This window comes from Ambystoma mexicanum, chromosome 11, assembly GCF_040938575.1.
Source record: "Ambystoma mexicanum isolate Mex_15411 chromosome 11, UKY_AmexF1_1, whole genome shotgun sequence".
Taxonomy (NCBI): domain Eukaryota; kingdom Metazoa; phylum Chordata; class Amphibia; order Caudata; family Ambystomatidae; genus Ambystoma; species Ambystoma mexicanum.
Genome location: NC_090934.1, coordinates 63528260 through 63542487, shown reverse-complemented (window position 1 = coordinate 63542487; position 14228 = coordinate 63528260). Strand labels below are relative to the sequence as shown.

Below are 14228 nucleotides of genomic sequence, written 5' to 3'. Positions count from 1 at the left end.
TGTCTACCCTGCTAGTGCACTCTGACAAGAATGACAGCAGAGAAGGAGGCAAGGGGAGAGGGGGACAGTAACTTGGGGGGAGGCATTACTTCTTGAACAAGGGACCCCATTTCAGAAAGGAGTGTGTTTATGTTCAGAGATGAGTAAGTCCAGGAAAGGGAAGGGAAGGGGTTTGCAAAGGTAGTTGTATGGTGGAGGATAATGTATTCGATTTCAAAAAGGCTTCAACAAGGATTTCCCAAAGTTGAAAGTATGAAAAACAGAACTATGGTCTTAAATGTCTAACGCGCCCCACTGTGTGAACCACCTCTGTTCCTCCCTCGAACAATGGGGCGCAGCCAAGAGAGAAAAGCAAACTGGGCCAGGACCTTCAAAGGGCCAAGGAAGCCGTGCAGAGACTGTAGGTCTCCGATTGGCCTAAAGAATCTATTGATGAAGGTCGCCTCCTCTGATTGGCTTATAGAATCTATTGATGAAGGTTGCCTCCTCTGATAGGCCTATAGAATCTATTGATGAAGGTTGCCTCCTCTGATAGGCCTATAGAATCTATTGATGAAGGTTGTCTCCTCTGATAGGTCTGCACACTTTACATCCACCTACAGAATTCAGACACATAATAAAAAATGCGTAGGAAGCTTTCACCCCAGATACAAAATTCATTCTGACTCATGTGTTCAAACAGTGTTGGGTTCACACATTAAAAATCCATACTTACCAGAAAATGAAAAATGTCTGTCACATGTTATCCCCTAGCCCTTTTATTTCATTCAAAGAAAAATTGCAACATTTTCTAGCTCCTCAGTCTCCTGATCTGCAGCACCTGCTCTCCATTGGCACAGAACAGGTTCAGGGGTCACCTGTGCCCTGCTGCATCAGACTGCTGATCTGCAGCACCTGCTCTCCAGTGGCACAGAGCAGGTTCAGAGCATAACCTTAACTCTTAACTGCTCTGTGACAGCCAAGTCACTTCACCACATAGGGTGCATGTACTTGTATTTTGTATTTGTATTTTATTAAATTGATATTGCGCTTGAATAGAACTACATAATTTTTATAAATGACCACCCTGGATGCAGTTTAATCATTAAGCATAACGCATACCTGAGTTTGGGTTATGGTGACTGGCAATTTGTACAATTATTAAAGTCACACCGCATTTTTATCATACTTGTGTCAACTCTGTGAGCCAGGACAGCCATGGACAGGCTGTGTGTATTCTCCCTAGACCTGTTGTCTCTGCTGCACCCAGCAAGAGCATAACCAGTGGGGACTGCCTTTCGTTTGATCCGTTGTGACGTTGGTAAAATCTCTCTCTGGCAAGTCAGCTCCTCTGCAGGAGCTGTCAAAGAAAACAGGAATCAAAGGGCACATCTCACACTAACGACTAGCCTCACACCAGGGTTTTGCATAGCAAAGGCCCTTTTATGTTATCGGTCTGAGATGGGAGCAGGGTTAGGATAGTCAGAGGGAGCACAGCATATTTGTTCAAAATATTGTTTCCCTCCATCTTGATTTCAAATTTTAGTTTCCTGTTCTACGCCTTCCCAGCTTTCCCTTCCTAATCCTGCCACTTCCACCTCCATTCCCCTGGCCTCCCTCGATGCTTCTTCCCCTAATATCCCCCATACTCACTCCTCTGGGCGGACCGCTACCCGCTGCCAGTGGACGCCACAAACCTGCACCTTTCTTTGACTTTCTTCACTTCACTGTAGCCCCAATTCCTCTCTCGCCCTTGCCCTTCCCTCCCATCCCACCGAAAAGGACAGTCTTCATCCCAAATGATCACAACGCTGCAGGTTCTCCCACAGCACTCGCTCCCCTTTCGCATGGGGGGACCATCAGCTCATTTATTTATGCCGTGTTGACTTCCTGTTGTACTGGTTCATGTGCGGGTCCACATAGAAGCCAATTGCGGTGCTTTTTTGGATTTGCAGACTGAACATGTCAGAAATTGCTCTATTGCATAACCAAAATTCTTTTCCAATATTCTATGTGTCTTCACCTTTTATTTAGAATGCAGAGTGAATTTCTTATTTCCATTATATAAATAAAGCTCTTCCTAATGTGTTCTAGGGACGGGCCCCTGCAGACAGCACCGCAATTGGGGGTATTCTCAGGCAATGCCGCCAAGAAATCTGTCGAGAGCTCCACACATCAGATGTTGATCAAGTTCCACAGCGACGCTGCAAATGGAGGACTGTTTGTAATTTACTTCTACGGTGAGTTTAGTGCTTGAAAAAGCAGTATTATAATGTGTGGACAGAGGAAGGAGGCCAACAATTTAAAACACTAGAGCAAACAGTATGTTTGTGCTTTTCCAGTGGGGCATGACCCAAATATAGAGCGAGAGTGGATCCCACAATCAGGTTTTAGTTTAGCAAAAGAAAATGCTAGAGACAAAACTGAATTGGTTGAAACCATTATGAGGCTGGATCCCAATATGGCACCGGGCAAAGCCTGAAATACATGCTTGGGATCGAGGCAGGGTTTATCAAAACAAATAGAGGAGGCTTGAGCCCACTTTGGACTTGAGTAAAACAAAGAAAGAGGGTTTAGCCCATATTTGGATCTGTGCCAAACATTTGAATTGGCTGGAACCCACTGTGGAACTTTAGCAGATAAAAGTAAGAGGCTTGAGTGTGAAGGGGCTTGGGGTCTTGATTAGAACACAGCAAATGGATGATGTCAAGGTGTGAGTTGAAGCTGAACATTGGATAGGGCTGTGTCACAGTGTTGTACTTGAGTAGAAAAAAGAGAGTTTGTTGAGTCCAGATTGGGACTTAGCAATGCTAACAATGCTCATAATGACCAGGGGCGCGAGGGGGGGGGGGATCCATCCAGCAAATAACCTGGAACATTAGATGGAGCTTGATTTTAAAAAAAAGGAAGGAACAGAAGTCCATGGTGAGACTTGCAAAGTATTAAGGAAGGTATAAAGTTCTTTTTTTAGACTTCAAACCAAGGAGTGCTGTCAGCAGTAGCTGCTGAACCCCAAAAGTCCCACCCAAACTGAGCATGGTACACTAAAGGGGGAAAGGGGAAGTGGATAAAATAATAAAATCCCAGATCTCCTTCAACTTGTGGATCTGTAGAGGAATGAAGGAAAAGAGATCATGTCATGCTAATTAATGCACTCATACATACATTTGTGCCCCCTACTTTCCCATGACCCACTTAGAAAATAATTAATAGTTAAATACCTGGTACTCCTCTGAAATCTGTCCAGAGGAAGTCTTTATTTCTTGTCCGTTCCTTTTAAAAAACGTGTAACTTGTTAACTTAACATGAAAGTCTGAGGTTCTTCAAAAACCTAGAAAAGAGTTGGCTGATTCACTAATGTAATTTAGTTGAACTCTATATGAGCTTGTGGCATAGTTTTAAACTGAAAAAAACATTCAGATAGAGTAATCCATAAACACTGTCTCTGAAATCCTCCTGAGGCTTGAGTTGCAGGTTTGAAGTGATCCTGAGTTGCTAGAAGAAGTTCTGTTTCCAAAGCCTCTAATGCCAGACTCCGCGCTACCCACGCCCTGCTGTCTTCAATGAAAGAGTTATTGAAGCAAAACCACTGTGCAACCCGTGCTTTAAAAGATGCACACATGAAGGTCAATTACCAAAGTCTCAGTGCAAACCTTGCTGGGAGTCACGTTCTTTTCCCAACATCAAACAATATTTGGAAAAATAATCGAAATAAGTGCAAGGCAAGCTGCCACACAATGAAAAAACTAAACCTAATAAAAAAATGGAAATACATTCCTTTTTCCTGACAGTAAGTGCTGTCAAGAATGTGCTGGCACCTGTCCTGGAAAACACTTAATGGTTTTCTGAAGTAAAATTGAAACCTCCTGTGTAGAAAGGCAGACTCACATGCACACATTGCGAACATTATTCAGAAAACTCTTCAGTGCTAAAATTATGCTTAACCCCAAGCTGAATTTATTTAAAAATGCAGTTCAAAATAAAGACAAGCTTTCTACAAACTGAATTAGACAAACAATCCAGAACATTAGCAGTAGTACAATTAGCTTATGCTGGAAACTTGATGTCTTAAACGGCTGTCTGCTCCAGACCCAAAGACTTTACACATAACAGGCATATTTGTAAAGCACACGTTCACCCCCAGAGGGGCATCTTGGTGCTAATAACAGATATTTATTGTTACCCAACTTAATGGTACTCATTTTATCGACCTCAGACAGATGAAGGGTTCAGCGGACCTGGAGGGATTTGAACCTGTGACCATGAGGTCAAACACAGGCCCTTGTAGTGGATGCATTAGTCCACTGAGCCACAGACCCGACTTTACCTTCTTAATTCCAAAAGATGGCCCAAAGTTATTTGGCCTGAAGTAATGGAGTTCCCAGTTTAGAATGCCCAGCCACTGCCCTCTGTCTCTCTCCAGCCAATAAGGGTGCCAGATGCGAAACACCATCTTGGCTTGGGAGACTGTGCACACACTGCAGATAAAAGTTAAAGCCTAACAAACCAAACCCAACCACAGAGAAAACAACATATATTACAGGAACCCAGGAAAACTATCCTGAAAAGTGCCAATGTGTTGCTCAATGGTATCTTCTGAATACCGAGTGAGTCTTCAGTCAAAATGATGAACAGACTCAAGGCTCAAAGGGAAGGTCTGCGGTCTGTGGTGGGCCATGAGCTTTAGGAGTGAGTGATGAATTCTGGGTAGGTCTATAATTAAACAGAACAGCACTGGTATCACCAAAGAAAGAACAGAGCCCTGGGTGTCCTTCCATAAATGAGGGGGGTAGGTCAGGGGCAATGAGTTGTTCTCAGAAGCAACACAATGCAGCCAAACATAGGTTTGAATCCCGATCCCGTGCATAGAAACCAGTCTCTGGTATTAAGTGTGTTATAGAAGAGCAATTATAATAGGAGCAACAGAAGACAGAGAATCCAGCAGGTTCTGTCGGTGAACAAAGGAAGAGTTTTGGGCAAAGGTGGATATCAAAGCCCCACATGAACCAAATGATGTTAAACGTACAATCCAGGCACATCGATAGAAGAAGTCAAAGAATGGCAGTGAAGTCTATGGTGTTGCATAGATGGTGAAAGGCATGCAGAAGAGACAATTGCTTGCAAATTGACCTAGCGAGCGGTCCTGCTGGTAACGATGTTGCTCTCACTTTCAGTACTATTAGCATATATGCAATATGGAACTATCCGTGTAATAACAACAGAAGAAGCATTAATTGAACCTTCTCTGTAGCTCTTGATTTGAACTGTATGAGTCACACTCATGGCCAGCTTCCCCTTAGACACAATTGTAACATACAGAATATGTAGCATGACATTCCTGGCTAATCAAGAAGCTGAACTAATGGGCCATGTGCATGCATACCTTGAAGATTCAATTGCCTCCAACTCTCATGACAGGAGACTGCTCTTCTCTGCTTCCATTTCCTTCCTGAGCTTGAATGAAAGAGCACTGCCCAATGTTACCCCTTACTTCCCCAACCCACATGGCAGGAGACTGTTCATCTTTCCAACCTCTCCTTTTTCCAAGTCACATGACAGGAGGATGTTCACCTCTCCTACAGTTTTTGTCTCAAACACATGCCAGTGGAGACGTCCCATCCCTCCTGCGTCTTCTTTCTACTCTTGTGGCACATGACTGCCCACTCCTCCTTTCTCTCATTTCTCCTCCTCACATGGCAGGCGGTGCCCCTACATCCTGCCTGTTCCTTCTACTCTAGTGAAAGGTGACTGAACACTTTTCATATCTCTACTTTCTTCACCTCTCATAACCCTCCCTCCTGCATCTTCCTTCTACTCTTGTGACAGGTTACCAATATCTTCTTCTATCTCTCCCTACTCCATCTCACATGAGACTGCATTCTCCATCCCTCCTGCCACTTCCTTCTTTTCTTGTAACCTCTCCTTTCTCCACCTCACATGAGACCAGACTCTCCATCCCTTCTGCCTCTTCCTTCTACTTTTGTGACAGGTGACCAACATTTTCTTCTGTCTCTCCATTCTCCAGCTCACACGAGATCACATTATCCATCCCTCCTGCCCCTTCCTTCTTCTCTTGCGACAGGTGACCAACATCTTCTATATCTCTTTTCTCTACCTCACATGAGATGCATTCTCCATCCCTCCTGCCTCTTCCTTCTACTCTTGTGACAGGTGACAACCATCTTTTTCTATCTCTCCCTTCTCTACATCAAACAAGACAGCATTCTGCATCCATTCTGCCTCTTCCGTCTACTCTTGTGACATGTGAAGATCATCTTGTTCTATCTCTCCCTTCCCCACCTCACATGAGACCACATTCTCATCCCTCCTGCCTCTTCCTTCTACTCTTGTGACAGGTGCCATCATCTTTTTCTATCTCTCTCTTCTCCACCTCACATGAGTCTGCATTCTCCATCACTTCTGCCTCTTCCTTCTTATCTTGTAACCTCTCCATTCTCCACCTCACATGAGACCGCATTTTCCATCCCTTCTGCCTCTTCTTTCTACTCTTGTAACAGGTGACCATCATCTTCTTCTATCTCTCCCTTCCCCACCTCACATGAGACCACATTCTCATCCCTCCTGCCTCTTCCTTCTACTCTTGTGACAGGTGCCATCATCTTTTTCTATCTCTCTCTTCTCCACCTCACATGAGTCTGCATTCTCCATCACTTCTGCCTCTTCCTTCTTATCTTGTAACCTCTCCATTCTCCACCTCACATGAGACCGCATTTTCCATCCCTTCTGCCTCTTCTTTCTACTCTTGTAACAGGTGACCATCATCTTCTTCTATCTCTCCCTTCTCCACCTCACATGAGTCCACATTCTCCATCCCTCCTGCCTCTTCCTTCTACTCTTGTGACAGGTGACCAACATCTACTTCTATCCCTCCCTTCTCCACCTCTAGAAATCCACACTAATATTTTAACTGGAAGTCAGAGACCATCCAAAATATTAAGATATCTTTTAATTTACAGTTAAAATTGTGCTGGGGGCTGGTGTTCATGGCAAAGCTTAGACACCCATGAACAGAAATAAAAGGTCATGGCGTGGGGCATCGAGTGGGGTAGCATTTCATCTTCTTGATGGGAAAGAGATGAGTGAAACTACACATCAGAAGAGTTGTCATTGCACTGGTAAAATCATTTGGGAATAGCCGGCTCCCCGGCAAAGGCGGGCAGGAATAATACCATGTTCCTTTGGCATGAAAAGGTCAGGCGGTCTGTATAGTCATAGTGCTCCTCCTTTGCGGATAGCCTGCTATGTATGAATGATGCTGAGAATAGGTCTTTGAAGCTTTGCAAATGCTTCTCATCGGTTAAGAATCACTTGTTTTGCAGACAGTGCCTTTTCTGGGCAATTTTATGCACTAACACTTTTTTCTTCTTTTTTGTAGCCTACCAGCTCAGCAAGTGCCACCCGCCCACCAATGTGCCGAATGCTGAAATCCTAACTGAGAATGAAGATTTTAAAATAGGTATCGTGGCCTCGCAATTATACTTGCTCTCTTTTTTAATGTATACTTAACCCCTTAACTGCCAGGCTATTATGCAAGTCTACGCAAAACGGACGAGCATACTCGTCTGTGGCACTTTATTGCCTTCTCTGTGCTTCCCTGTTCTTCTCTTCAGCCTGAAAGTCCATCTTATAGAGGCCAGGTTCTGCAAAATAGGGCACCACTTCTAAAGGGTAAAGTTTGTCATCAGTGACAGCCTCAGAGAAAGAAAGAGGCTTTACTGCAGATATTGAGGAACTCTTTAGTTGAAGATGCGCCATCCTATCCCTCTGCCAGACTGCCACTGAAGAAGCCTATAATATCCATAGGGACACGACTGCCACTGAAGAAGCCTATAATATCCATAGAGACACGACTGCCACTGAAGAAGCCTATAATATCCATAGGGACACGACTGCCACTAACGAAGCCTATAATATCCATAGGGACACGACTGCCACTAACGAAGCCTATAATATCCATAGGGACACAACTGCCACTAACGAAGCCTATAATATCCATAGGGACACGACTGCCACTAACGAAGCCTTTAATATCCATAGGGATACGACTGCCACTAACAAAGCCTTTAATATCCATAGGGACACGACTGCCACTAATGAAGCCTATAATATCCATAGAGACACGACTGCCACTGAAGAGGCCTATAATATCCATAGGGACACGACTGCCACTAACAAAGCCTATAATATCCATAGGGACACGACTGCCAGACTGCCACCGAAGAAGCCTTTAATATCCATAGAGACACGACTGCCACTAACGAAGCCTTTAATATCCATAGAGACACGACTGCCACTAACAAAGCCTTTAATATCCATAGAGACACGACTGCCACTAACGAAGCCTTTAATATCCATAGAGACACGACTGCCAGACTGCCACTAAAGAAGCCTTTAATATCCATAGAGACACGACTGCCACTAACGAAGCCTTTAATATCCATAGAGACACGACTGCCAGACTGCCACTAAAGAAGCCTTTAATATCCATAGAGACACGACTGCCACTAATGAAGCCTTTAATATCCATAGAGACATGACTGCCACTAACGAAGCCTTTAATATCCATTCGGACACGACTGCCACTAACAAAGCCTATAATATCCATAGAGACACGACTGCCACTAACGAAGCCTTTAATATCCCTAGAGACACGACTGCCAGACTGCCACTAAAGAAGCCTTTAATATCCATAGAGACACGACTGCCAGACTGCCACTAAAGAAGCCTTTAATATCCATAGAGACACGACTGCCACTAACGAAGCCTTTAATATCCCTAGAGACACGACTGCCAGACTGCCACTAAAGAAGCCTTTAATATCCATAGAGACACGACTGCCACTAACGAAGCCTTTAATATCCATAGAGACACGACTGCCACTAACGAAGCCTATAATATCCATAGGGACACGACTGCCACTAACGAAGCCTTTAATATCCATAGGGCTACGACTGCCACTAACAAAGCCTTTAATATCCATAGGGACACGACTGCCACTACCGAAGCCTATAATATCCATAGAGACACGACTGCCACTGAAGAGGCCTATAATATCCATAGGGACACGACTGCCACTAACAAAGCCTATAATATCCATAGGGACACGACTGCCAGACTGCCACTGAAGAAGCCTTTAATATCCATAGAGACACGACTGCCACTAACGAAGCCTTTAATATCCATAGAGACACGACTGCCACTAACAAAGCCTTTAATATCCATAGAGACACGACTGCCACTAACGAAGCCTTTAATATCCATAGAGACACGACTGCCAGACTGCCACTAAAGAAGCCTTTAATATCCATAGAGACACGACTGCCACTAACGAAGCCTTTAATATCCATAGAGACACGACTGCCAGACTGCCACTAAAGAAGCCTTTAATATCCATAGAGACACGACTGCCACTAATGAAGCCTTTAATATCCATAGAGACATGACTGCCACTAACGAAGCCTTTAATATCCATTCGGACACGACTGCCACTAACAAAGCCTATAATATCCATAGAGACACGACTGCCACTAACGAAGCCTTTAATATCCCTAGAGACACGACTGCCAGACTGCCACTAAAGAAGCCTTTAATATCCATAGAGACACGACTGCCAGACTGCCACTAAAGAAGCCTTTAATATCCATAGAGACACGACTGCCACTAACGAAGCCTTTAATATCCCTAGAGACACGACTGCCAGACTGCCACTAAAGAAGCCTTTAATATCCATAGAGACACGACTGCCACTAACAAAGCCTTTAATATCCATAGAGACACGACTGCCAGACTGCCACTAAAGAAGCCTTTAATATCCATAGAGACACGACTGCCAGACTGCCACTAAAGAAGCCTTTAATATCCATAGAGACACGACTGCCAGACTGCCACTAAAGAAGCCGTTAATATCCATAGAAGCACAGCTTCCACTAAAGAGATACTCAATAACCTCAGAGAACCGCCCGCCATGCCATCCCTCTGCCAGCCTGCCACTATAGAAGCCTTTAATATCCATAGAGACACGGCTTCCACTAAAGAGAAACTCAATATCCACAGAGTAGCACCATGCCATCCCTCTGCCAGACTGCCACTGAAGAAGCCTATAATATCCATAGGGACACGACTGGCACTGAAGAAGCCTTTAATATCCATAGAGACACGACTTAAACTAAAGAGATACTCAATATCCACAAAGAAGCATGGGGCTACTCTGTGGATATTGAGTTTCTCTTCACTGGAAGTCGTGTCTCTATGGATATTAAAGGCTTCTTTAGTGGCAGTCTGGCAGAGGGATGGCATGGCACTTCTCTGTGGATATTGAGTGTCTATTTAGTGGAAGTCGTGTCTCTATGGATATTAAAGGCTTCTTTAGTGGCAGTCTGGCAGAGGGATGGCATGGCACTTCTCTGCGGATACTGAGTATCTCTTTACTGGAAGTCGTGTCTCTATGGATATTAAAGGCTTTACTGGGGGTAATGAATACTTCTTCAATGGTAGATCTAAGGCATTGCACGTCTGTGTGAATATTGGATATTGCTTTAGTGGAAGAAGTAGGGGGATGATGGTGAGCTTCTCTGTGTATACCCAATGGGATATTTGGGGGCAGCTGAGATACCTTCTGTAAATAGTCTGCAGTATTGATTGCATCACCACACAGAAGAAGTAGTGTGATCCTTTCAGGATCCCATCAAGAGGATTGTGAGGGTCATTTCTGTATATATTGAATGGGTCTTTTGAACAGATGTGCTCCTTTTTATATACACAAGAAAAAACTCACTCACTATGTTGCATTCATGAAGTTAGCACACACAGACACATGAGTTAATTGTGTGGGGAACCTAAGGTGAAACAAACACCCCCTTGCATGCCATACATTAGACACACACCACACACAAACACACACGTGCACGCTTACACACACACAGAAATGCCAGCACACACACACATGCCCATGAAGGTATTTTGTGAGCATCCGAGAGGTAACACACATATAGCCGTGGATTCTTTGTAAACTATATGTTCTCGCGGGAATGGTTCAAGTTGTTGGCAGCGGCGTGATCTGTTTCCTTGATCCCTCCCAGGTGACATTGTGAGGTACAGATGCCTTCCCGGCTTTACTTTGATTGGGAGCGAGATCCTGACGTGCAGGTTGGGAACCCACCTCCAGTTTGAAGGGCCTCCGCCAAGCTGCGAAGGTAATTCCGTAAAGTTGTTTTGCGTCTGTGCGATTCTGCTATCTGTTTCTTCCACAGTAGTATTGATGCCTTGCTATCCTAAATACAGAGGATGCCATAACCACTGCTGCACACACGAATCACCCCCAACAGACCTCTAAATGTACAGTCATGAAGTGATTTGCTCAGTACTTGCCATACCAATTTAGCGAGAGCAGCAAATCCCTCGTCCTTAATCCAAGTCTGGTGTTGCTGAGGACTTAAGCGTCAACAATAAAAAAAACATAGTGGCAACAGGCACAGTGATGCCTCAGGCGGGTGCATTGGTTGTGAGTGAAACAGAATAAGAGGGTGACTTTAAGCTACAGCTTTTGCTGACTTCGGAGTACATTTCGCAAACCCCTGACTCTGGGCATAACAGTAAATTTGGGCAACTGGAGTAGCAGGCCAACATTCCTTGACAGTCTCTAAAGTTTTACTCACATTAGGACTCACAGGTTTGCATTACAGTGCAGGGGTCTGCAACTTTGGTTCTCCAGTTGTTTTGAACTACAACTCCCATCAGTTTTACCGAGCATAGTGAAGTGTGAGAAATCATGAGAGTCGCAGTCCGAAAGATCTGGAGAAAGGAAAGTTGCAGACCATAGCTCTAGCGCATAGTGACAGACATATCAAGAAGGCCGCTGTCAATATTTCATCCTCAAGGTGGGGAAACATATTGTATTGTATCAAGACTTATAACGCGCAACTACCACCCATAGGCATGTAGGTGCTGGCAAAAATGATTCATAGAACAGACTTTACACAAATATGAGTAATGGCTGGATGAAAATTCAAAAGGAGCATATTTGCAGTAGTCCAGTGATATTCTTCAATGACAGAATGTTTTCATTTTGAACACACATTCAATGTTGACATCATCGCCATGTTCATGGAAATCCAATCAATGGGCCACATAAACTAGAAAGTCCAGATTATACTGATTGTATAAAAGAGTTGATACCCCACAATATGTGAAACTGATTTCAATGGATATATTGCAAGATTCAGTGTGACCTGATGCAGACACACCTTACACCGAAACATATACCGAAACCTCATTTGTTCATCTGCCATGTTCAATCCTGCAATGTGTTGAAATGACAAAAAACATATAATATGTTTTGCAATTTGCGTTGTATTTAATTTCAGGCGGCCCACCTCCGATGTCCATTTTGAAAAAATAAAAAACTCACAAACTATGTATTTGTTTTCTTATGATGCACTTTCATTGCCATTTCAATCCTCTTTGTTATGCACAGTTAAAAATGGCAACTATATGTATCTATTTGTGATCGAAAAATACTTTTTCGTGGTTTCCAGTTGATGGGATTGAAATGCTACTAAACATCTGGCAATATATAGAGACAGAGAAGCTTGGCCACCCTAGTGTGTGAGGAACAGAGTGAGTGTGCCTTCCTCCAACCTGCTTAGTTGCTGTGGTTGTAGATATATTACAGGTCCTACTTGTGAAGGTCTTTACACCTAGGTGCAGAATGCCTAAGTGCAATTCTAGCCTCTTTTATCATCATTCACAACTTGTGTACTATATGCAACTGTAAATAATTTGCCTTGTATCATTGCACGTCAACAATCTGTAACTAAATAATTCAGGTGTAACTCTTTGTACCATATGTTACTATAAATAACTCGTCTTGTACCAGTGTATCTGCAAGCAATACGCCCAGATGCCCCAATGTTTGGTGCGCTATATAAATAAATAAATAAATAAATAAATAAATAAATAGCTTCGCTAGTGGGAATTGTGGAATACCTTAGAACACATTGATGGAAGTAGATCATATTTCCTATGTGGGTTGCAATGCAAGCAAACATTTTTCTTTTAATTGACTCAATATTACAAACATCTAGATTTTATTTTCTCGCAATGTTTCTAATAAAAGTCTGCAATCGATGCTGACACATTCATAAATTAAGTCTTTCATATGAACCGGTTCCAAGTGATATTATCATAATCATTATTTGCTTATGGAAGCCTGGGCTGCATAAATACATAGCGGCTTCTGTGAGTTCCTGAGCGCTTTCATTTTTAATATAAAAAGGAACTAACTGTGCCCCCCTGCTGAAAGGTTTCGCAGAGTGCTGTGCATCAAAATTTAATGTGGCAATAATGAACATCAATTCAATAAAACTGCGAGGAGAGTAGGATCATTCCAAGGCCCTGAAGCCCTAGATTGGGCTTCTTATTTTAATTGCAGTATAACTCTACCAATTAAAGATGCTAACGCACCTTGTTGAATAGGAGACTCCGGTCGATCCTCAGGGGATTGCTGAGTGCCAGTAGGACAGCTCAGTGAGTTAGCACACCTGCTGTAGAAATGTGTGTGGCCTGAAGGTTGTAGTGTCGTTCTTAGATAGGTTGCCTTGGGCTTTCTCATTTTGATGCTCTTCAAATGGCCTCATAAAGAACTCTGTGCCTCAGTCTCAGGAGGATAGCTTAGGGGCAACGTGCTCATCTTGGAGGCAAGACGACGCAGAGAAACACAGGTTCAGTCCCCAAACCTCTTAGTATTAAGCGCGTTATAAATAACCAATTACAATGCATGCAGTGATATCTCTGCACCCTATGGATGCTGTGACAATCTGAGGTCCACCGAGTCACTCGCACTGTGCGCGTGTGCGCCAGAGGGAGATCAGTAATGGTAGTCACCTTATAGAAAATGCTGGCCACCATTGCCCTGTTGACCCCAAATGATTGCACCTGTTGTTTGCAGTTGCAAAATCACCTGAGGTCAACTGACTCCTGAGGTGGGTAAAATATGACAATCCATGCTTGCCTGAGTATCTCCCCTCCCCATAAGTGCTGGCTAGTCGCAGAACCCATTTTGAGACTCCTCAGACCAGTGTCAATCAGAGTGGGGCGGCAGGGGGGGTTGGGTGGTGGCGAGTCAAATCTGTGCAGTGAACTTTGCATAATTTTCGTTGCAAATTCGGAATAACAGCGTTATTAGCACCAAGAGGCTATTCAGTTTGCACTGAGCACTATAGAGTTTGCCA

The 14228-nt window shown here is 43.7% G+C and overlaps 1 protein-coding gene across 1 annotated transcript in view; it reads left to right on the top strand.

Annotated features, from left to right (window-relative positions):
* CSMD2 (CUB and Sushi multiple domains 2) overlaps window positions 1–14228 on the top strand; it is a 2010406-nt gene that overhangs the window by 1842134 nt on the left and 154044 nt on the right. Inside the window, exons 44-46 of the mRNA XM_069622557.1 lie at window positions 2074–2219; window positions 7376–7456; window positions 11079–11192. Coding sequence (XP_069478658.1) covers window positions 2074–2219; window positions 7376–7456; window positions 11079–11192 — 341 coding nt within the window. The remainder of the gene's footprint in view (window positions 1–2073; window positions 2220–7375; window positions 7457–11078; window positions 11193–14228) is intronic.